Genomic DNA, 23,298 nt, shown 5'->3' with positions numbered 1-23,298 from the left:
TGCTACATGTCTCAGGGGTGATTGGTTACATATCGCAGGATGGGGGGGAGAGGGTCTTGCTTTCCGTTACATCCCGAAATCTTCCGTTCGCCTGTCCCTATCTACCACACACTCAGTGGAATTCCAATGGAATTTATGGTTCTTCCCATTGTTTCTTTCTTCTCTCAGTATCCAATTTTATTTATCAGCAGACCTACAGTTTGTTTCTAAAGACAAATCTTTCACATTCCATTTATCAATCAGTGGAATCCTTCCCGTTGTTTCTTTTATCTCTCAGTATCTAGTTTTATCTGCTAGAAGACCCACAGTTTGTTTGTAAAGACAAATCCCTCATTCCTTTCAACAGTTATTCTGAATCCTGCATCTCACTGTTCCTGTGAATGAGATACATACCTTATATGCACAAGCAAAACAAGAAGAAAACGTTGCTCAGTTGAGGGTGTGAGAGCTTTGCTCAGAAGAAATATTCTGGGAAAGTTAATTTATTATCTGGTGTAAAGACAGTCCAGTCCGCACTTGTGATAAGTAGCAGATGATGATGAATTGGTATATCCACTATATGACTGACTTAAATGTGTTACCATATCAATTCATCAATAAAATGAGCAGCGCTAATGCCTTTATTAATGTTCAGCTCTTTATTGAAAAGATCAGCTGGGCAGGGGGCCCGACACGGAACTCGCCCCCGCTGTTGTAGCTTTCCCAGGTAGCCGAAAAGAAGGTGGCGTGCAGAGTCTGTGGCTGAAGTCCAGAGCAGCAGCTGTCCCTTCTTCTTTCCTTTGTGGCACACCGGTAGCCGAAGGGTGAGGAGGCGTGGCATGCAGAGTCTGTTGCTGAAGTCCAGAACAACAGCTGTCCCCGCGCCTTCCCTTGAGGCAGCACCGGGAGTTCTCTGTCTTTCTGTCTCCTCTTCCCACAGCCTAATCTAGTCTAGTCTTTTTTAGGTGATGGTGATGGGCAAAAGTCAATCAGGGGATGTGTTTCCCTCTTCCTCAGCTAGGGCATTTGTCTACCCTCCTCTACTGTGTTTAGTTCTTTATTTAGGGGTGTCTTTATCACCTAAAAATGCTCCCATGATCCCAAGGGTTTTTTTATTTGCATTTTAGTTCCAGAATGGCAGCGTGGTGGGGTGGGAGGCCGGTTATCTCCAGGTAGTTTAGAGAAAACAAACAGAGCAATTAGCTAATTAATATTTCATTATCGGTACTCACCTAGAGCCAGCAGCCGTTCCAGTGTTGCCATGGGAACTAGGAAGGCCCTGCCCACGTCTCTGGGGAACGCCTGGAAACTTTGTTCATTACAATCAACTCCAAAGAATATGAGATATTAAATCTTTATTAGAAATATGATATCATTCTGTCCCATTATCTGATTATGCAAATGATGAGCCAACATAATGCAGAATTGGGGCAGTGGAAAGTCTGCTACAACTGTTCAAAGGTTTTGCAGAAAAGTGAAAAAGAAGTGTGTGATAGTGTTTTTGATTGTTTTGATTTTTGGGGGATGATTTTTTGTTTGGGGAGTTGTTTTGTTTAAATGTGAGGGACTTGATTAAAAGTAGATTTCATCAAGACATGCAGGAAAAAAGTGTTTGCTTAGAAGTTCCAGACAGTCTGTTCAGGAGTGCATGTGCTTAATTTGGAATGGTCAGTGGTCTGACTACTGCAGCTTACTAGTCGGCTGTCAGATCAGACTTTCAATTATGGTTGAATAGGCTGGTGCAGGTCATTACTTAGTAATTTTAAGGTACCAACACCACCAAAAAAAAGTTAATTAATGTTTTTGTCATATGTAATTGACTTGTCAATATTTGGGCAGTAACCTGTCTGGGAAGGACTTCTTATATGTTTTGCATAAAATGCTACAGCCTTAAACTTGAAAGTTTCAAAGTATTGAAGAAATACATTTGACAACATTTGGGAAAGATGTAGTAAAGCTAAAAATAAAGACTAAAAATGGTAACAAAAAGGTTCAAGAGCAGACCTGATAGAGGTATGAGCCCAGGGCTTCAAAAGAGGACAGTGAATTCTAATCATTTTACCTGTTTTAATTTTCTTATTGCTGCCTAGGTTTGCTAGGTAGCTGAGGAAGCAGAGGGGCTTTTTCCCCTGTTTGGTCATTAAAAAGAAAACTTTTTTCATATCTCTGGGTATGCATTATTTACAGCATGCTTTATGAAATGAACAGGGCCAATGCCTTTATTAATGTTCAGCTCTTTATTGAGAAGATCAGCTGGGCAGGGGGCCCGACATGGAGCTCGCCCCCGCAGTTGTAGCTTTCCCAGGTGGCCGAAAGGAAGGAGGCGTGCAAAGTCTGTCACTGAAGTCCAGAGCAGCAGCTGTCCCTTCTTCTTTCCTTGTGGCACACCGGTGGCCAGAGGATGAGGAGGCGTGGTGTGCAGAGTCTGTTGCTGAAGTCCAGAACAACAGCTGTCCCCGCTCCTTCCGTGGTGGCAGCACCAGGGCTCTCTCTCTCTGCCCTTCTGTCTCCCTGCTTCTCACAGCCTAACCTAGTCTATTCTTTCTTGGGTGATGGCGATGGTTAAAAGTCAATCAGGGGATGTATTTCCCTCTTCCTCAGCTAGGGCATTTGTCTAGATTCCTCTACTGTGTTCAGTTTTTGATTTATAGTCCTTTTTATCTCCTAAAAATACTCCCATGATCCTAAGGGTTTTTTTATTTGCATTTTAGTCCCAGAATGGCAGCGTGGTGGGGTGGGAGGCCGGTTATCTCCAGGTAGTTTAGAGAAAACAAACAGAGCAATTAGCTAATTAATATTTCAATATCGGTACTTAGCTAGAGTTATTAGTTTTTTTAGTGTTGCCATGGGAACTAAGAAGGCCCTGCCCTCATCTCTGGGGAACACGTGGAAACTGTTAATTACACTTTATATTTCAACTTCAGTTTTCAGGAGTCTGTTAAACAATCTAAGAGATAATCTGATGACACAAATTTTGATCATTTTTATTAATACTCTTGCTGAAGCAAGGTGATGTGCTGAAAAAAATATTTTTTTATTCAATGCTAGCACTGTTTTGCTGGAGATAACCTATTTAACAATGCTTTTTTCTTAAAGTGTTTATGCGTTGCCAATTAAGCCGATTACAGAAAGGACATGCAACAGACGAGTGGTTTCAACTCAGTTCCCATATACCACTGAGAGGTATTGAGCCAGGATCTTTGCGTGTTCGAGCACGATATTCTATGGAGAAGATCATGCCAGAAGAGGAGTACAGTGAGTTTAAAGAGGTATTAAGGTTTTTTTTCCTCATTTTTTTCTGTCAAAATCAGTTTCTTTGTTGTTTGAGAGAAATTTCAGTAACACTTACAGATGTTGCTAAGTTGTATTTGTGGCAACTGTTATTTTAGCACAAATTTCTGAACATTGTTTTGGTTTTCTTTCAGCTCATACTCCAGAAAGAGATGCATGTAGTCTATGCCTTATCACATGTTTGTGGCCAGGATAGAACACTGTTGGCTGGCATTTTATTGAAGATATTCCTTCATGAAAAGCTTGAGTCACTATTGTTACGAACACTAAATGACAGGGAAATAAGCATGGAAGGTACTGTACTAATTACACTAACATTAGCTGAAACTCTGGGGAGGGAATGACTCCCATGTCTTCATTTCTGTCTCCTCTCTTTATTGCATCATATATCAAACTGTGAACACAGCTTAATTTTCCCCTCTGCTTTTTGTTGTCTCATTTTCCCAACTTTATACTTTATTTTTTTCAGATGAAGCTACTACTTTGTTCCGTGCCACCACTTTAGCAAGTACACTTATGGAGCAATATATGAAAGCCACAGCAACACGTTTTGTTCATCATGCACTGAAAGACAGTATATTAAAGATAATGGAGAGCAAGCAGTCCTGTGAGGTGATAACTTGAACTATGTTTTTTAAATTTTGATTTGTTGAAATTATGATCTACTGGTTATTTGCTTTAGAAGCATTTATTAATCCTTCAGAAATAATTTCAGTACTGGAACTGATTATGAGGTTTTTTTTCTAAATGTGAGTTTGGACAATGTTCATAGCATCACTTTTAAATAAGCTTTTAAACTCAAATTTCTTTAAATTATGTATTTATTCTTTAGCAGTTGTATGTTCTGTTGCAGCAGTTACTGAATGGCCTACCTTAAATAACTTCTTTTAAGCTCCAGATATGCTAGAAGTCAATGTCTGAACTAATTTTAATTTTTGAACTCCCCTTACATTAACTGCTTGTGTTAGATCCTACCTTTATTTCTAAAACAACTCTCCTAACTGCTGTTTCACTTGAACTTAATTATGGAAAGGGGAGGGCTGTGTCCCCAGAATACTGGATTAAAAGATTAAAATATACATAGTTAGAAAAAGGTGGGTACTTGTGGATAGTGTTAAATGTGCTTTTAAAAGCATAGTGCACTATAACTTAAAAACTTTGCTTTTTCACATTAGTTTTCTGGCTAGCCCTTGAAACAGATTTGTAAGTTCTGTACGAGATTTGTACAGCAGTAGAATATTTAATTTATTTTGAAATAGTATTCAGTGTGTAATATTATCAAATTATATATGTAGTTCTATTAAAGAGACAAAACTTATGTCTTTTTTCCCTTTTGGTTTTAGTTAAATCCTTCGAAGTTAGAAAAAAATGAAGATGTAAACACTAATTTGGCACATCTACTCAGTATACTTTCCGAATTGGTGGAGAAAATATTCATGGCTGCAGAGATACTGCCTCCGTAAGTTTGCACTCTTCTGTTCAAATTTGTACTTGCAAATTCCTGATTGTTGTTTACATTGCACCATAAAAATGGTGTTATATTGGTTTATCTTATACTAATCAGTACTAAGACTAAATTCTTTAGGGCTGTGTTGTGGGTTAGGTTTTTCAGGGAATTTCTTCCCATCTGTCATCTGAAAAAGACCTTGGGAGAAGAAGGGGGTGGCACCTGGAGGGTGAATAGAAGGTGATTGAGTTAACAAAAGAGTGGCTGATGACCCTGGCTGAAGCAGATTCATCAATTGAAGAGCCAAGGATTAAGCAGTAATACTCAATCACTCTTGAATAGTTCCATATGGCCTGCAAAAGTCTGCTGGAGAGCTGAGACTAACAGTGGACTATCATGGCCTGAATGAAATCATGCCATGGTTTAGTGCTGCCATACTGGACACGAAGGAACTCCAGTATGAGCTGGAGTTGAAGTGGCTAGTCTGTGGATAAGTGTATGCAAGAACAGGTGTTATAAATGAATGCTCCAATTTATTAATTAAAGAAAATTTATTAAATGATCCAAATTTAAATTTAGAGAAAAACAATGAAAAGCCACAATCCAATCAAAAAGGGTCAGTGCCCGAGTATCAGCGCTGGGTGAGACACAGGTCTTACCGCTACAGCAGAGGGTCCCCTATGTTTCATGCTGATTGTCCTGGCCGAGCGATTTTTATACAATTTTTCTTGCCCGAGGCAGAGTCCCTTTTCTTCCTTTTAGGACTGCACATATTCATGTGGAGTTCTTTCTCTGTGGTGAGTTAAACAAAACATGTCCGGAGAGTGATGAACACCCATGATTGCGTTCCCGGAATTCGGTATTGAAATGTATCTCCCCGATGGCTCCAGCTATCTCAAACTCAGATATTTATCGTGTATTCATCGTCCGGGCGTTCCTTGGATCACCTTGAGGGATGATCCATCTCCTCCATCTCCGGGCTGGCCACGTTAATTCGATTGTAAATGAGGTTCTCCCTCCCCTTGTCCAGGTGGTTTCGACACTGTGATGCAATCCCCAGACACTGACTTGTGTGTTTAAAAAAACTTTTTACAAAGGTATATCTTACCAGTACATAACTATAAAATATACGACAATTTTCTCTGCACGAATTATCATATACACATATAACAATCCCTCCCCTTCTACACAAACATATTAATTCGTGCTTTCTACACCTCCTACATGTGAAAAATGCATATTTTATGATTGGCTTTTCACAATAGTTACAATGAATATTATATGTGTAATGTTGGAAAGTTATGCTGTATTAAGTCTCTCAAGTAGTGTGTTGAATGTATTTTTAGGTTATAACACAATGTTAAAATAAAAACTCTACTATGTAAGATGCTTTTTAACTATCTCAAGAAAGAGATGAGATAATCAAGGAATTCTTCGCACAAAGATAACTGTTATAAATTGAGGCGAATAATTTGTTCAGCCTTTCAAGAGTCAATCAGAAATTTATTGATTACAGCAAGCGATGGCAAGCAAACAGCGCTGGGTGCAGCCAGGGAGTCCCCGCTCCGCAAACGGCTCGCACTGTTTCCCCCTTCCCACAGTCTTTTTATACTCTTTTTCTCCGGGGCCGCGGTATCTCTGGGTGTACTCTGCGCTTGCGCCCTCTGTTGCTAGGGGGTCTTCTTCTACTTTCTGGTGGTCGTTTGACGAAGGCTCCTCTCTTCTTCCTTGGTGAAAGTCCACAGCCCTGTAATGGTCTTTTCCATATAAGGTTATATGTTATATGCGCCTAAGTTCTAATTACACAACCAGCTTAAGTAATCAACATACTAGCTAGTTTCTGTCTGGCAGTTTTCTGTTATCCACACAAGGCTTCTCCTTTGGTTCTCTGTTATCTTACACAAGGCTTCTCCTTTGATTTTCTGTTATCTACACAAGGCTTCTCCTTTCTTTCTTGATGAACAAAGAGTCTTTTCTAACTTATCACATAACAATTACAAAAACCCCTAAATTTTCCAGAGGAGAGTAATTTATGGCTTTCCTTATCAACAGAAACGAACTTCTTCTAGCCTAACTTAGACTCGAAGGCGCCTGGGAATTAACAGAAACTTTTTGACAAGTACCAGACGAATTTCTTGTTTTAAATAAAATATATGCATAATCATGAAGTGTTTTGTATGTGCAACAGGCTATTGCTTTTAAGGTGATTCCTTTGTTCACAAGGCATGCTTGTCGTGGCTTAAGTGCCCGAGAGCATCCGGATGTCCGTAATTCTTTGCTTTTCATTGTCTTGTAATTGTCCTAACTCTAAATTTTTATTACTCTAATTGTATTACTATTTTTATAACCATTTTATTATTATTAAACTTTAAAAATTTTAAAAACCAAGTGATTGGCGTTTTTCACATACATAACTACGTTTACTTGTGCTTTATACTGCTATCCTATTTCCTAGTCCTTAGTTCCTTCAAGGCTCATTATCCCAGTCTTCTCTTGGAATTCCCTGATACAATTTGTAGACATCCCCTTCTCCCTTTATCTGTGCTTTGAATCTGGCCAAAGCATCTGCTGCTCTACGGTGTACATTTTCCTCTCCCAATTTCATTATTTTTGGTACCTGATTTGTTTTCCCCATAGCACATTCTGGGTCTGTGGGCATGGCAGCTACTTGCATGCCCTGTACTATGGAATGTATCAACCTGATAAAGCATGGTATCAGGCAGGGTAGAAATATGATCCCAATTATTGAACATAATATAAAAAATATTACCTTCTTCCACCATGCTCCATCAAACAGATGATCCCACCAGGGTGCTTGGAGTATGGAGTTCCATTTTTGTACCGGAACATACGCTACCCTTTTAATTTTTATTGCCAGGCCTCTGATGGTTTCTCCATAGTCATCAATCTCTATACAACATTCTGATTCATTAAACTTTCCACAGACCCCTCCCTCCTCTGCTAATAAATAGCCGAGGGCTATTCTGTTTTGATATACAAAGGCCCTCATCTGGGAGTGTTGTTTAGACAGCAGCTCGAGGGCGTCTGAGGTGTGGTTAGAGACAATCTCCACCACCACCTGCAGTCTTATTAGCCGGTTTAACAGATAAATCGGGGTCCTATACCCCCAGCTTCCATCCTGGGCCCATGTTGCAGGACCATAATATTCTTTTATTCTTTCTGCGGGCACTCCTCCTCACCCCAAGTCTGACCCCCACCAAAAATAGGAAACTTCTTTTTCACCCTCTTCTCTTCCTGCTCAGTGTTTCGTATTAAGGGGGCCCCAAGTGAGCTGCGTTCTGACCAAGGTAGGGTAAAGAAAACAGGTCTGATTAATCCTATCGTACATGATCCTTTCCACCACTGAGGCAGTTCGCTATATGCTTTCTTCCCACAGATCCAATATAAACCATTCGGGGCTTTCCACCTGACCCTTGTGTTTTCGGGTTCACTCCAGAACCCCCTCAACTCCTCTAAGGATTGGTAAGGATTAGCTCCAGAGTCCTTGTTTCAGCAAAGTCCAATTTTTTCACTCCATTCGCATTTATTGCTTTTTCCTTAACTCCAGTACCCTGTAGGGTTTTCTGGCTGCCACATTCTGCTTTTGTTAGAGGAATTTATTGTCAGAGTGGACACACACGGAGTGTATCCCACCATTTCAGTGTACTCCTTTCCCTCCCTGCTAACGCAGAATGTCCCAATTACTCTTTTGTCCAAGACCCAACCCTCAGGTCTCTGAATTGTCTTTGAGGTTTTGGCATTTCAGGAGTTGCTCTGGAGCTAAGCTCTCACCTTTCCAAGGCCACTTTTCTGCCGATTTGAGCCCCCCGCAGATCCAGCAATTGGATAAGCCCAATTCTGTTGTGATTTCCTGCATCAGATCCACAAATAGGTTTTGGTCTGAGGCAGGTAAACCCCAACTGGTATATTGCCTTTTGAGCTTATCATATTGCTTGCTGGGGGTTCTCAACCTTTCTTGTTCCATCCTTCTTTTCCTCATCTCTGCTTCCTGTTTTTTCAGCTCCTGTGACACCTGTTTCATTTTGCTCTCTGGGTCCACTCCCTCTTTGTTCTTGAAAAGCAGAACATTCTGTCATATTGCAAACAAACTCGGTCATCCTGATCCTCTAAAAGGTCCAAGATAACTGGCTTATTTTTGAGGGACGTCTTAGTCTCATATTTTAAATTCTTCCCCACCCAGTATGTTTTACCACCCATAGCACACATTCCCAACTGGTTATTATCATAGCACAATGGGTTAGCCTGAAAGTATGCTACAAACACTGACTCCATTATTTCCCCAGTCCATACTGTTCGGTTACATTTATCACAGATCAGGACAGATATCTGTTCAACATTTCTTTAATGTACTTTGTGCTCTGACTGCCCATCCTTAGGGGGGTCGCCTTTTGTGTATAACACCTTATTCTTTCTTTTAGCCTGCATTTCCCCTGCTGAGTGCTGTTTATGGGACAGTGCCCACTTATCTTACCCTTGCTGCAGTTCCTTGGGACTGGGGATGTCGGAGCCTCCGATTCCCCTCGTCCTCTCTGGACAGTCTGTATGCAGTGCCTGCACCCGTCGCCGGGGCCTCGCACCTCTGTGCTGGGCGAGTTATTCAAATTCGTATCGGTCTTGAGGCACATTGCTAGAATCAGGTTGATCAGGATCCCCACGATTATTATTATTCCTCTGCCTCTGCCTGCGCCCACTGGGTTGCCACCAGCAGCGAGGTAAACCATCTTCTCGGCAGCAAGAATAGTCTTCTGTGGTGTCATACCTGGACTGAGATGCGTACCTCCATTTAAAGATGCCCCACCTCGATAGTTTAACTGTGTCCGAACTGCAGGGTACTTTATTTAACCTGCAGCACTCAACAGTAATGATTTGAGCTTTTGATCTCAATTTTCCCCTTATCCCATTTTGAAACAAACAAAACCAAATCTCAGAATCCACTTCAATTAATCCCAAGCTTGTGGCAAGCTCTAAGATACGGCTAGTCAGGCACAGTTCCCCTTCCAAGCACTTATCACATAAACCCCTTGGCCAATATCCCCTTCTACAGTGTGTGACCCAAACCTCCTTACAGTACTCGCATTTGAAATGTGCAAATGGATAACATTCACAATCAGGCTCAGTGCACCTTATCAGTTCCCTATCAGTCATTTATTTGGCAGGCAAAGTTAGCTTCAGGTCCCCAGAGGGAGAGGTGACTTTCCACTCTGCCGTCTCTTTCCCGGGCTCGACCTTCTTCACTCGGGATGTGTGGGTCCAACCCTTTTCTGCTGTTCGTATTGCTGTATCTGTGGTTAAGAAGACAAGAAAATGGCCTTCCCAGTGAGGTGTCAGTGGGGCTTCTTTCCATGTTTTTATGAGCACCTGGTCCCCAGGTTGTATTCTATGTATGGAGAAGCCTAAAGGGGTATTTTGTGTCAGGATTCCCTGCTTTCGGGGAATGATTTCTGTGAAAAACACCAATCACTTGGTTTTTAAAAATTTAAAGTTTAATAATAATAAAATGGCTATAAAAATAGTAATACAATTAGAGTAATAAAAATTTAGAGTTAGGACAATCACAAGACAATAAAAAGCAAAGAGTTACGGACGTCCGGATGCTCTCGGGCACTTAAGCCACGACAAGCATGCCTTGTGAACAAAGGAATAACCTTAAAAGCAATAGCCTGTTGCATATTCATACATCTCATACATGATGCATAAATTCCTTGCAAATTAAGAATTTCTCTGGTTTTTGTCAACTCTTTCCCTTTAATCCTGGTGGTTCCATGAAGGCGAAGAGAAGGTGGAAGAATGTTTGTCTTTTCCGATAAGGAGGCAGTAACTCTTTGTCCTGTCGCTTGTATTAAAATACAAGTCCTCCGGGCTTCACCCGGGTGCCCAGCCTGTCCGGGGGAAAACCCTCAGAGGACTGGTCCGCGGGGAGGATGTGGCGGGACCCGGATAGCTCCACCGTAAGGACGAGAGGGCTCCGAAGTGGCTTTATTCCTAGAGGCTTTATTTCAGGAGCGTCGCAGGAACAGGAGGGAAAAACGGGGGGCACAAACTCTCCAGAAGGGAGCCAGCTCCGAAAGCCCCGAGGAAAGGCGGGGCTGGGTATTAAGGGCAAAGGAGTAGGAGTGGTTAGGGTACAAAACAGCCAACGGGCAACGGGTAAAGGGGGGAGACAGAGTGGGGTGACGTACAGAGAACTAATCAGGGTACAGAGGAGGAGTGGTATTCTAACAGGAGCCAATGGGGGTAACAGAATAACTGAACTTTCTGGAACTGGGGAGTATGCTAAACATTGATTGACAGCTCTTCTGGGGTGGAGAGCAGCAGCTGATTTCTAAACTGTTGCTGCCTCCCAAGGGAGAGCAGGAACTCCTCCCACAACTCCCCCTTTCTGATTTATTAAAAAAGCATTCCCCAAGTTCCTCGTTAACATTTTCTTAAAGATAGTTAAGGCTACAGAAATTAAGAAAATAATAATCAAAATCCAAATTAAACCTTTAATGATTGGCACGGCCCACCCAGGAACACCCCAGTGGGAGAAGGTCTTGTTCACCGCATCCACAGCCCTGGTTTCAGTCTTTAAGTCTTTGACTAACACCTGGATCTGCTGGATGCTGGCTTGGATGGATGTGCTCTTCGATGTCAGATTGAAGCAGCACATCCCTTCAAAGTCCTCGCAGCTATGGCCGTGGGCGAGCAGCAGAAAATCGATGGCCGCTCTGTTCTGTAAGGTGGCGTGCCTGGTGGTCTCTTCTTCTGCCAAGAGGTCTGATAACGCGGCAGACGTAGCGTTGGCCTGCTTACTCATCCAACACCCCAGGTGAGAAATCTCACCGAGGGCTTTCGCTGCCATGTACCATGGTAGAAAAATAGAAGCGGCAACCCTCTTTCCCTCACTCCAATAATAAATTTCGGAATCGCAATTTGGGTCAAATTCACCATACGATCGCTTTTTGTGTGCCAATTGACTTTTCTTCTTCCAATCCAGAATTTGGGTTTTGTTGGGGGTTAGCGTCGTGAGCTTGCCAAGGCTACAGGGACCCCCTTTGGTATTGGAGGGGATCCCAGCCCACGCCCTGTCCCCACAGATGAGAAACACACCCCGAGGGAGCTCCTTAGGGAATGGGTAGGACTTGGACAACACAGGGCTTGTGTAATTGCACCACTCATTGATGCATTTTCTATTTGCTGGTGTTACGTCTTTGATGTTTTGCCCTGGTTTTGTTTGTGGGGCCTTAGTATAAAACTGAATACAAAAGTGGACCCTTGTGGACCCCAGTAGGTCCAATTCCTGGGGTTCCTGTGGTGCCTGTGGTAGTGTCCTCATCCAACTCATCCAGGAGTCCGCCGGGTTGAGTTTCATCCCCGTGAACGGAAAATCATTTTCGGACAGGGGGACTCCCACCAGGCATGTAGACAACGGATTGTCTACACTGCCCATGGCCATGCAAAGCTGTTCTTGTCCTATAGACTTTGCCAGCGTGACCCAGACGTTTTCCTTGGGCTGTGGCACGAGCCAGCTTCCTGCCAGGTGGAGCCATAAGATGGTGACGAAGGCAGCTGCAGGAAGCCGGTCGCTGCGGGGTGTTCTGGCTGATGTAATTGCCATCTGGGTGGTTGGTAATCTAATAACTCGGACATACAAAAAGAAGTAAGACCAAGGGTCCCCTCAAATCCCCATCCTCCCCCGTTTAAATTAACATTGAAACAGAAAAATGTGGGGTCAGGTGTGAGGGTAAGGGGGGCGAGGAAAGTGGTAGGACGGGAAAGGGTAAGGAATGGTTGGGGATGGGGTCAGGGGGTAAACTGTCCAAGCCGGTGGGAAGTATCGATTAGTTATCAGCGTCCTTGTGGCGGCGTTGATGGGTCTGCTTCCCTTCCTTTTCCTCCGACTCCAGGCGACGGTGGTCTCCGCTGGAGCTGTCGTCTCGGGGGAGTGGTCCGGGGGGTGGCTTTCCTTCACGATGTCTTCCCGATATGGTTTTATAAACTTGCCTGGGATCCACCTGGGGCCCTGTTCTGTGGAGACACAGCTATACCCTCTCCCCCACGTTATCAGCGGGTATGGACCTTTGATGTTCCTGGACTCAGGGTCTTTAACGAGCACTGGTGGTCTTTCTTTCAACTGCGACCTGGTGTTATTGTGAAAGTGGCGTAGTATCGGGGGGTTTGGCTCGCGGTCCGAACAGTTCATGAAATTGAGAACATATAGGGCTTTGCACAACCTCTCTACAGGGCTTGTGGTGAGGGCCGAATCATTTTGCTGCTCTAGTAGTTTTTTAATTTCTTGATGTTTTCTCTCCACGATCGATTGTCCTGTAGGGTTGTGTGGCATACCTGTAATATGGTCAATGCCCCATTGTTGCACGAATTCCATGAATTGTTTGGACACAAACCCTGGTCCATTATCTGTTTTGATAGTTTTAGGGACACCCAAGGTGGAGAAAGCCATGTATAAGTGTTTGATGATATCCTTTGTTTTTTCCCCCGTGTGGGTGGAGGCAAACACTGCCCCCGAGAACGTGTCTACAGACACATGGATGTACTTCAGCCGCCCAAAGGAGGGAAGGTGTGCTATGTCTGTTTGCCAGGTTTCTAATGCCCCCCAGCCCCGAGGGTTAACCCCCGTCGCTAAGGATGGTAAGGCGTGGGATTGGCAATTGGGGCATGTGGCTAAGATGGCCCGCGCCTGCTCCTTGGAGATTTTAAACTGACGGCAAAGCGCCGGAGCATTCTGGTGGAAAAAGGCGTGGCTCATCTTAGCCTGCATGTGGACATCTGGCAAGGTGGGTCTTAGAACTGTAGGGTTTACAGAGGTGGAGGTGGCCAGCATCGCCAGGGCATCTGCTCTCCGGTTGCCTTCGGTGATGTCACCTGGCAGGTCTGTGTGTGACCTAACATGCAGAATGTGATATGGTTGCTTCCGGTGTGAGATAAGCCAAATGAGTTTTGAGAGCAAGCTGTACAATACTTTGTTTTGAATTTCTTTGAGCAGGGCATGTTCAGCCCTTTCTGCTATCCCGGCCACATATGCCGAATCAGTGACGAGATTGAAAGGTTGTTGAAATTTTTTGAAGGCTCTCACGACCGCTGCAAGCTCAGCGATCTGGGGGGAACCCTGAACTATTTGGATGTCAGACTCCCACTTCTGACTGTCCGGGTCCTTCCAGGTGATCACCGACTTGTGGGATCTACCTGACCCATCGGTGAACACCGTGAGAGCACCTTTCAATGGAATCTTACTTTTGAAAGATTTTGGGGCCAAATACAAGGTGTCTTTAAAAAGTTTGTGTTTGGGATAATGTATTAAAATTTGACCAGGATAGCTGTCTACCAAAATCTGTAAATTTTCATTTGTTTGTAAGAGGAAATCCAATTGGTCCAAATTTAATGGTAAATAGATGCATGCTGGGTCACACCCTGCGAGGGTCCGGAGGCGCTGGCGGGCCTTGATAATAAGTTTTGCCATCAATTCCGGAAAAGGTGTCACTGTTTTTGCGGGCTGGTGTGGGAGGAACAACCGCTCTATGATTAAGAGTGAGTCCCTCTGGCTGTCGTCCCACTGGAATAAGAGGGCATGTAAGTTCAGGGACTTACCTAAGATGGCACAGTTGATGGGGAGGGACCGCACGACCCAATGTGCCTGGCGGGACTTGATGACAGCCGCGACTCTCTCCAGGGCCTCACGGGCATCCGGGGTGAGATGGCGTGGGGATGCCAGGTCGCCGTCGCCTTTCAGCAGCTGGAACAGCGGTGACAGCTCCTCTGTGGTGAGTCCTAGGAGCGGTCGGATCCACGTGATGGTGCCACAGAGCTGCTGCAAGTCCCGCAGGGTTTGAGGGTTGTCCTTGATGGTGAGGGACTGGGGCGCGACAGTTCTTCCCGTGATTAGGAAGCCCAAATATTTCCAGGGGGATGACAGCTGGATCTTCTCCTCTGCAATTTGAAATCCTGAGTCCTTGATGTCTTTATTGTCTTTTCCAAGGCCGCTCTCAAGTAGGTCGCGTCAGCGGCGCAAATTAAAATGTCGTCCATGTAGTGCAAAAAGATTGCCTCGGGAAAGAGGCGACAGACCGGAGAAAGGACCTGAGCCACAAAAGTTTGGCAGAGCACAGGGGAATTTTTCAATCCCTGGGGCAGAGTGGTCCACTGATAGCGCTTATATGGCTCTCCTCGGTTGATGGAGGGAACCGAGAAGGCGAATCTGGGAGCATCTCCGGGATACAAAGGGATGTTAAAGAAGCAATCCTTGATGTCAAGGGTTGCAAGCTGCCAATCCCGGGGCAGCATGGAGGGAGAGGGAAGGCCTAGTTGCAAGGGGCCCATATCTTCGAGGACATCATTAACCCTGCGTAGGTCTTGGAGCAGGCGCCACCTGTCTTTGCCGGGTTTCTTAATCACAAAGACAGGTGTGTTCCAGGGGCTGGTGGAAGGTATTAAATGCCCCAGGCGCACCTGCTCCTCCACAAGTTCATTGAGCGCCTTTAATGTTTCAGATGGTAAGGGCCACTGGTCCACCCACACCGGTGTGTCTGTTTTCCAATTGAGCGGTGGGGAGGTGCGCTCCGCAGTGGCCCAGACTAAAAATCCCACGCAGGACTAGGGATGTCAAGTCGGGCACCCCACTGGGACAAAACGTCCCTACCTAACAATTTGATATTGGAAGCTACCACAAAAGGCCTAATCGTGGCAACCTGACCCTCCGGCCCCTCCACACATACCAGATGTTTGCTCCGGCGGGAATTGACAGCACCTCCCACGCCGGAGATTGTGCCACAAGGGGACACCAGCTCCCAGTCGCGAGGCCACTCTGCCTGGGGAATGATGGTAACATCTGCGCCGGTGTCTGCCATCAGGTCTAGTGAGATGGACTTTCCCTGTAAAACAAAAGAAGTCTTAATAATAGGTCTCTGTCTGCTTACATTTTGCACAAGAAAGGCCAAAGAGTCCAAATCCGAAGAAAGGTCCGTTGAAAGGTCCATGCCGGTGTCTTCTGTGTGGACATGCAAGATGTAGCAAAGGGCTAAAGCAGACCCCTTAGGCAAGGAGAATGGAGGCTGGTAACATACCACGGAGACGGTGAGCTCTGTCCCTGGCTCCAAGTAGACGACCTCTGGGATGACGGTGAGGTCATCCGGCGTGTTGGCGGTGTCTCCTAACAGCAAAACAGTGGTGGGGTAGTGTCGTGGTTTGACATGGAAGTGAATTTTTTCCAGGAAGTTGGGTCAAACCAATCAGTGGTCAGGTTTGGATATTGGCACCTGGAGTGACCCCTGAAAGTATGGACACGCCTCTGAGAACACAGGGGGTTAAAAGCAAGAACTCCCAGGAGAACTCTCTCTTTTGGTTCCGCTCGTCAGAGAGTGCAGACTCCCCCCCTGCCCAGCCTTAGGCTGGGTGGGGGAGGGGAAGCCACGCGGCCTTGTCCAGGTATGCCGAGGGGGCTGAGGGTCTGGAACCCAGCCAGCTCCTGGACGGAAGGGTGGAGAGAAGCGGAGATGCCTTTGCCCCCCCCCATGTGGGAAAGAGACGGAGAGCCTGGCGGCACCTGGAAATCTGCCGGCAGAGGAGAAGGAGAAGGGGGGGGGAAATGCCCAGCGTGGGAGGCGGAACGCCGGACTGAGATATCGGCCGTCCAGGGAGTCTGAACTTTTAACCCTTTCGAGGGAATGAGGGCTTTTTAAAAGTATTACTCCTCCTTGATTTGTAGTGGAAGAGAGATAGTCCGGGACCTGAGATGTTAGAAGAAGAAATATTTAGGTGGGAGGAGATGATGAAGTAGCTTTAGCTGGACTTTTCTTGTTAGCCATGGACTGAACCAAAATCTCCTGCAATAGAGACTGCATTTTAGGGGGATGCAGTGGTGACCCAGGGAGACCTGTTTCAGCTTCGAACAGCATTTATTTAGGGAAGGTGCATTTTCATGGGGGTGCTGGCATTGCGCCAGTGTCAAGCCATGACAGGTAGTCACAGTAGGGCGGTGGCAGGAATCCCGCCGGGACGCGAACCAAGTCCTCATCTGGAAACATGACGTGAAGGCTGGTCCGGAGGACTTGGCGACGGGCGCAGTTCAGTTGCCTGGTTCTTCTGAGGAGCCGGAGCCCGTCCTCCTGGCTGCGGACGTCCGGAGAAACGTACCGCTGGGGCCGTGGTTCTCCGGGAGAGATGGCAGCCCCGGGCGCTGGGATGGGCCATTTGGTGTCATGGCGCGGCCCATCACCGCGCTCTGCCTTCCGTTTCCCGGCTGATGGAAGCGGGGATTCCTGTATGTTGGTCTCAGGGAGGGGTTGTAAGGGTGGTAAGACCTATCTGGTGGCCAGTGTGGGCAGTTCGCTTGGATGTGGCCCAACTGGCCACAGCCGAAACAGCGAGTGTTCATCAGGTCTACCATTGCCTCCCCCACCCCTTTGCTCACCGCAAATGCCACTGTCTGCTCCATCGAAGTCGCCTTGGTGCACGCCTCTACCATCTTAGCGATGGTAGGCTCCGGATCCTGGGGAAGAGCCCTCAGGATCTTCTTGGTCTCTGGGTTGGCATTGGTCAGGGCCATCTTTCGCAGAAGTTCTTCTCGGGCCTCAACGTTCTCAATCTGCCTGTCGATGGCCTCCTTTAACCTGTCCACAAACTTGATAAAAGTTTCATCAGGGCCTTGAAGAACTGATGAAAAGTTTTGGAGGGGGGTGGTACCATCGGGGATTTTCAGCAGTGCCTCCTTCCCAGCATCCCTTATGTCACTTAACAAATTCTCGGGAAGGAGGATTTGGTCCTCAGGTCTGCTAAATTCCCCCTCCCCTGCCAAAGCTTCAAGTCCCTCTGCGCCGTCTCCTAACACCTCCCTGAGATCATACTTTGTTAGGAGAGACTTAATCAATTTTTTCCAATGTATCTCCCACAGAAGGAATTCTGTGGGGGACAGCAGGGCCTTCGCTATATAGCGAAGGTCGTGTTGTATAAGGGAATGTCCCGAAAAAGTAAGGTCTAAAACATTTTTAAAGAAGGGAGAATTTCTCCCATAATCCTTGGCCGCTCTCCTCAATTCCTTCACTTCCACGTATGGTAACTGTTCCCACCTCGGCTCTTTTCCCCTCTTATGCACAACTGGTGCCGCAAATGGACCTAGATCCCTTGCGAGATCTAGGTCCCCATCCTTGATGGCCTCGGCCCGGATCCGGGCCCAGCCCTCCCCCGGCTTGGTTGTTTGCCAGGGGGTGTCACTGTCCTCATCCTCTTCTGAGGATGAGGCAGGACGGGCTAGGGCGCGGAGCCTCTCCCTTGCTGGTTGGTTCCGGTGCCGGGAGACCCTGCAGGCCAAGATGGCCTGCTTCCGGCTGGGCCTACTTTCGGTTCCGGTGGCGTGGGAACCGGGAGCGGCAGGAGAGGGGGCGTGGCCTGAGCCACCCACTGGGGCATGGCCTGACCCACCCACCGGGGCGTGGCCTTCCGGCAGGCCTGTCCCACCCACCAGGGGCCCACCCAGGGGCGTGGTCAAGGAGGCAGGATGGGAGGGTCCCGACATCACCGAAATCGACGCGTGATGGGGGGCGGGACCCGACGCGGGGGCGGCAACCGACGGAGGGGGCGGAGCTGTTACAGTGGCGGGAACCCGAGGGGGTGAGGAGGAGGCGCCCTTTTGTGCTGTGTGGCGACCGGCCACGAGGCCGTCGCCATTTTGAGGTATTAAAACAGCATTGGAACAACCATGACAACTGGGGATACAACTGGGGTCAGGGACTCGCGGAATAAGGGAACAGGTAGGGCTCGTGCTGGGGTGGCCAGTCCCAACACAAGGAGAGGACAGGGTGGAACGGGAGGCAGCAGGGAGACGGCAGCAACCCTGTGCCTCATTCTGGCAGGATCTGTCTCCCGATCCATCCATAGGGGAAGCGGGGTTAGGAGCGGGGGGGGCGGAATCAGGGGTAGGAGAACTGGGACCCAAACTTTCCCCTTTCGATTTAACTAAATTAAAAATGGAATCGTAAATTGGAAAAAATCTCCCCACTTTAAAATTCCCCATAACCTGAACATCATAAATGTAACGTCCAACTTTCCCCCAAAATGAAACAGAAAAGACATCGTCCATGGAGATGTCAGAAAAGTGTTCGAAAATAAATTTAACAAAAGATTTTAAAACCCCTCTTTTAAATGAGACATTCCCCAACACAAGGGCGGACTTAACTTGGATATAAAACTCCCGTCGTTCAGGGGAAAGGCGGTTGCCCATTTTTCCCGCTGCAAGAGAGATCCCCGGCCAAAGCAAAAGGAGAAAAGAAAAGAAAGAGCCTGCGTCGGCTGCTCGCCTCGAGCAGCAAAATTCACCAGCACCGGGACGCGGCGAAAAGAAGAAAGCTGTGGCGGGGCAGTGGAGTGCTGCCGGTCTCGTGAAATCCGGCGCTTCCCCCGGAGCTGCAGGGTCGGATATCCACGGGTTGTCAGCAGCGCCAGGAGGCAAAAGCCTTCTAACAATCGAAGTACAGCTGCCCCTGGAAGCGGCGGCGAACGGCGCTTGAAGTCCCGGAGCGCAGGGTCACGGATCCGGACGCTCACGGGAGACGCTCCTCGGTGACCAGGGCAGTGGTCGCCGTGTTCGGGACGCCACTTGTATTAAAATACAAGTCCTCCGGGCTTCACCCGGGTGCCCAGCCTGTCCGGGGGAAAACCCTCAGAGGACTGGTCTGCGGGGAGGATGTGGCGGGACCCGGATAGCTCCACCGTAAGGACGAGAGGGCTCCGAAGTGGCTTTATTCCTAGAGGCTTTATTTCAGGAGCGTCGCAGGAACAGGAGGGAAAAACGGGGGGCACAAACTCTCCAGAAGGGAGCCAGCTCCGAAAGCCCCGAGGAAAGGCGGGGCTGGGTATTAAGGGCAAAGGAGTAGGAGTGGTTAGGGTACAAAACAGCCAACGGGCAACGGGTAAAGGGGGGAGACAGAGTGGGGTGACGTACAGAGAACTAATCAGGGTACAGAGGAGGAGTGGTATTCTAACAGGAGCCAATGGGGGTAACAGAATAACTGAACTTTCTGGAACTGGGGAGTATGCTAAACATTGATTGACAGCTCTTCTGGGGTGGAGAGCAGCAGCTGATTTCTAAACTGTTGCTGCCTCCCAAGGGAGAGCAGGAACTCCTCCCACAGTCGCTGTTATCTCTGTGCGAAGAGTTTCTTGATTATCTTATCCCTTGCTTGAGCTAGTAAAAAATCCTACATTGCAGAGTTTTTATTTTAACATTATGTTGTAACCTAAAACTATATTTAACACACTACTTAAGAGAATTAATACAGCATAACTTTCTAACATTACACATATAATATTCATTTTAATATTTGCGAAAAGCCAATCATAAAATACACGTTTTTCACAATCCCTCCTCTTATTCTTTATAAATCATTTGGCTTGAGCAATATTTCTTATCCACTTGCATTCTTTGGATTCTGTTGGTAATCAAATAAAACATGGGATTAAACAAGGAAGAAACATTAAAACAGTTGTAACACATAAAAGGAAGAATCCTAATTTCTTCTGCTATCCTATTCTCAATACATTACTTCACTAGTTAGTTTTTAACATTGTTTTCCTATTTTTGGACTGATACCTGGGTTATATTTTTTTTCCTGATATCTTTTGTTTTTTCTAGGATGACCTCCCCATTGTCATCTATTTTCAACAATTTGATATATTAAACTTTCCACAAACACCCCCTTCTTTAGCTAATAAATAGTCTAAAGCCAACTTATTCTGATACACTACAGTTTATGTTTGGCTTTGCTGATTCTATATTAATTCTAATGCTTGAGTAGCTTTGTTTGTTATCATCTTTATAACTACTTTGACCTCTATAATACGATTCAGTATATAATTTGGGGTTAATACAGAGCTAGATTGCTGTGCTGGTTTCACCTTTTTGTTTACTAATTGCTTTTTTGTTGAATTTTGGACTATATCTCTGAGATCAAATGTAAAACAAATCCCTCTCTCTCCTTTTGGACATTCAATGCCCCATCTATCACCACTTTTTCCTAAGTTCCTTGTAATTTAGTATTTTTCCCCATTTTGCTTGTAGGTATTTAATTTGGATGGGTTATAACAGTGGCTATTGATATGGGTGTGTGTAACAAAAAAGAAACTTTGGTTTCTTTCTATGTAATACTTTTTGTAGCATTTGTGACACGATCTTGCTGGTATCTCGAAAGGTAAAAGACAACAAATGATAGACAGAAACAGGAATAACAGAGGTCTGGTATGGCTTATACCCCCACCTCCCCTGCCTATGGAGTTGCTTCCCATAGCAGGTATGTGTGATCTTCTCGGTGGCGAGTACAGTGGTTAATTTAGACTTGCTCTCTGTTTCCCTTGTCACTCCTTTTTTACTAATTTTTTTAGGTAAGTCTTTTCCGACACTCCTTAACTGAGGTTTCCTATCATTCTTCAGGTATCTCTCAGTCAACAGGCACTAATAATTCTCATCTACAAAACAAAGTTACTACTTCAATTGTTTTGAATTCTATCTGTATAGGGGATAGATTTAGTACTTGATACTTCTTGCAACGAAAGCATAGATTTTGTGAGCTACAATACCAATTATTTCTATAATTTGAACATTTACTTATAACCTAGCTAGCGTGTCTAGTATTTGGGATTAATCAAATAAAGTATACAATATAGTACTAATGGTAATTTCCCTTCTTCCTTGTACAAGTCCCAGGCTAAGGCCAGAATATAAGAACTCTGATTAAAATAGTCTTGATCCTCTTGTTTGAAGCAGCAGTATTCATCTCTCAAGGAGGTGTTGGAGGTGTCTCAGGGCTTATTCCGGCAGTGCTTAAAACCAGTGGTGTAAGCTTTGCCTTATTTCTCAGTTAGGTGTTATTCTTTGTACCTTCCTTGGATCATTTGGGTCTTCCCAAACTGTTGCCACCCAGTCTCAGTTGAAAGTCAATTTGGTATCACTCGGTTTTAATATGATAGTCCATTCTTTAAGGTTCTTCACAAGTCCTTTGATTTTGCTGGCATGAATTCACCCTCTTTCCGTGGTTTGGACTGCTGCTTTAGTGGTACTTGGAAAGGACTTCTTAATAGCACAGTGTTAAAAGAAAGACAATACTGCATTAACTTTTACCATTAGCTTTTTTCAAAACTTTCTGGGTTTAACTAAACTTTTTTTCTACAGCCGCCTCTTCTTCTTGTATTTAGCTGTGTTAATAGCTGTAGAAGCCAATTCTTCTTCTTGTGAGCTATAATTAGTTAAATAAAAAAGACAAGGCCAATTTTAACACAAGACGTATCACATCTCTTGCTTTTTACTTTTTGGGCAACATTTAACTGTTTTAGTCTTACAGACCTATTCTTCAGAACAAAAGCCTCCTCTTTTTAGGAACAAAAAAACTAGAAAGAAAAAGAAATCTTGCTTTAAGAAATCTACTTTGTGATGTTTTGGAGTGCTAGCTATTTTGCTTTGATCCTTATCTCTTCTTTTTCACAGTTTTGCGTTTAACTCTGTTCTTGCCCCCCCCCGTGGTCACCTTAGCTAGCAGGAAGGGGGGGGGGGAAGGGGGAACTTACAGACAGCCACGGGTATGGTGACCTTAGGGGCTTATTTTGCTCTCCCCTTCGCTCTCTCTCTTTCTCTCTCTTTTTCTCTCTTCACATTTCAACATCTACATTCTAACATTAGTCTACATTTTAACATCTTGGAGAGGTGAGCTTGCCAATCACCCCTCCCCCTTTTTTTAACTTCTTTACAAACTAAATTACTTTTGTTATGTGTGTTCTGCAGGCGTGTAATTCACGGCACCCTCCACTAAGGCTACCAGCCACTCACAGCTGACACAGTGCTAAAACTAAAGACTTGCTTTGCTATCACAATTTTTTCTATTCACAAGCTTGAAAAGGTTGCAGGAATAAGGTAAACTACAACTTACTTCTCAAGTGACTCTGCCTGCACCAAAAAATTTAAGGCCATGTTAGTTAGTGCAATGCAATTTGCAACAAAGCTAAGGTTTGATTTGGGAAGGGCATCTGAGGACACAGAGCATGAGTTTTACAAATCTATAATTTGAAGAGGGAATGGACAAAATATGAATACAGTGCGGGGGACAGCAAGTAAGGAATTTGTCTTTGCATTACCCTCCCTTTGACTGATAGGAAACACTGTCCAAAGAGGCTCCTGTGGTACAAACAATAAATGGATGGGAAGAGGCACTCTTGAATTTAAGCCTTAATGTCATAATAGGAAACAGCACCTGAGTACTGCAGTGGTGAAGCACCCTGCCTGCAAACTCACCAGAGGCAAGCGACTGCTGCCACGCTGCAGGGCTACCTGCAGCACAGAGGGAATCATGGCCAAGCCCTCCGTGCAGGCCTGGATAAACCACACAAGGAACCCACAACTTCTTCACAGCTCTCCAACTCGCCTAAGAAATAAAACTACAGCAAGCAGAGATTTCCCCCCCCCATCTTTTTCATGTGTGTGTGTCACACACCCACAGTGATGCGGAAAGTCACAAGTGCTATGTATGCACAACTCTAGCTGCTGTTCCAGGTGTACTGCAAGTAATCAGAACTTCTAGAAAAACCAA

General features: G+C 45.5%; 1 protein-coding gene across 1 annotated transcript in view; it reads left to right on the top strand.

Annotated features, from left to right (window-relative positions):
* LOC128802364 (ras GTPase-activating protein 1-like) overlaps positions 1-23,298 on the top strand; it is a 160,886-nt gene that overhangs the window by 92,896 nt on the left and 44,692 nt on the right. The window contains exons 16-19 of the mRNA XM_053968686.1: positions 3,076-3,248; positions 3,405-3,564; positions 3,740-3,882; positions 4,614-4,729. Coding sequence (XP_053824661.1) covers positions 3,076-3,248; positions 3,405-3,564; positions 3,740-3,882; positions 4,614-4,729 — 592 coding nt within the window. The remainder of the gene's footprint in view (positions 1-3,075; positions 3,249-3,404; positions 3,565-3,739; positions 3,883-4,613; positions 4,730-23,298) is intronic.

Source organism: Vidua chalybeata, chromosome W (genome assembly GCF_026979565.1).
Source record: "Vidua chalybeata isolate OUT-0048 chromosome W, bVidCha1 merged haplotype, whole genome shotgun sequence".
Taxonomy (NCBI): domain Eukaryota; kingdom Metazoa; phylum Chordata; class Aves; order Passeriformes; family Viduidae; genus Vidua; species Vidua chalybeata.
Note: the sequence above shows the minus strand (reverse complement) of the source record. Positions and strands in the feature narration are given on the sequence as shown.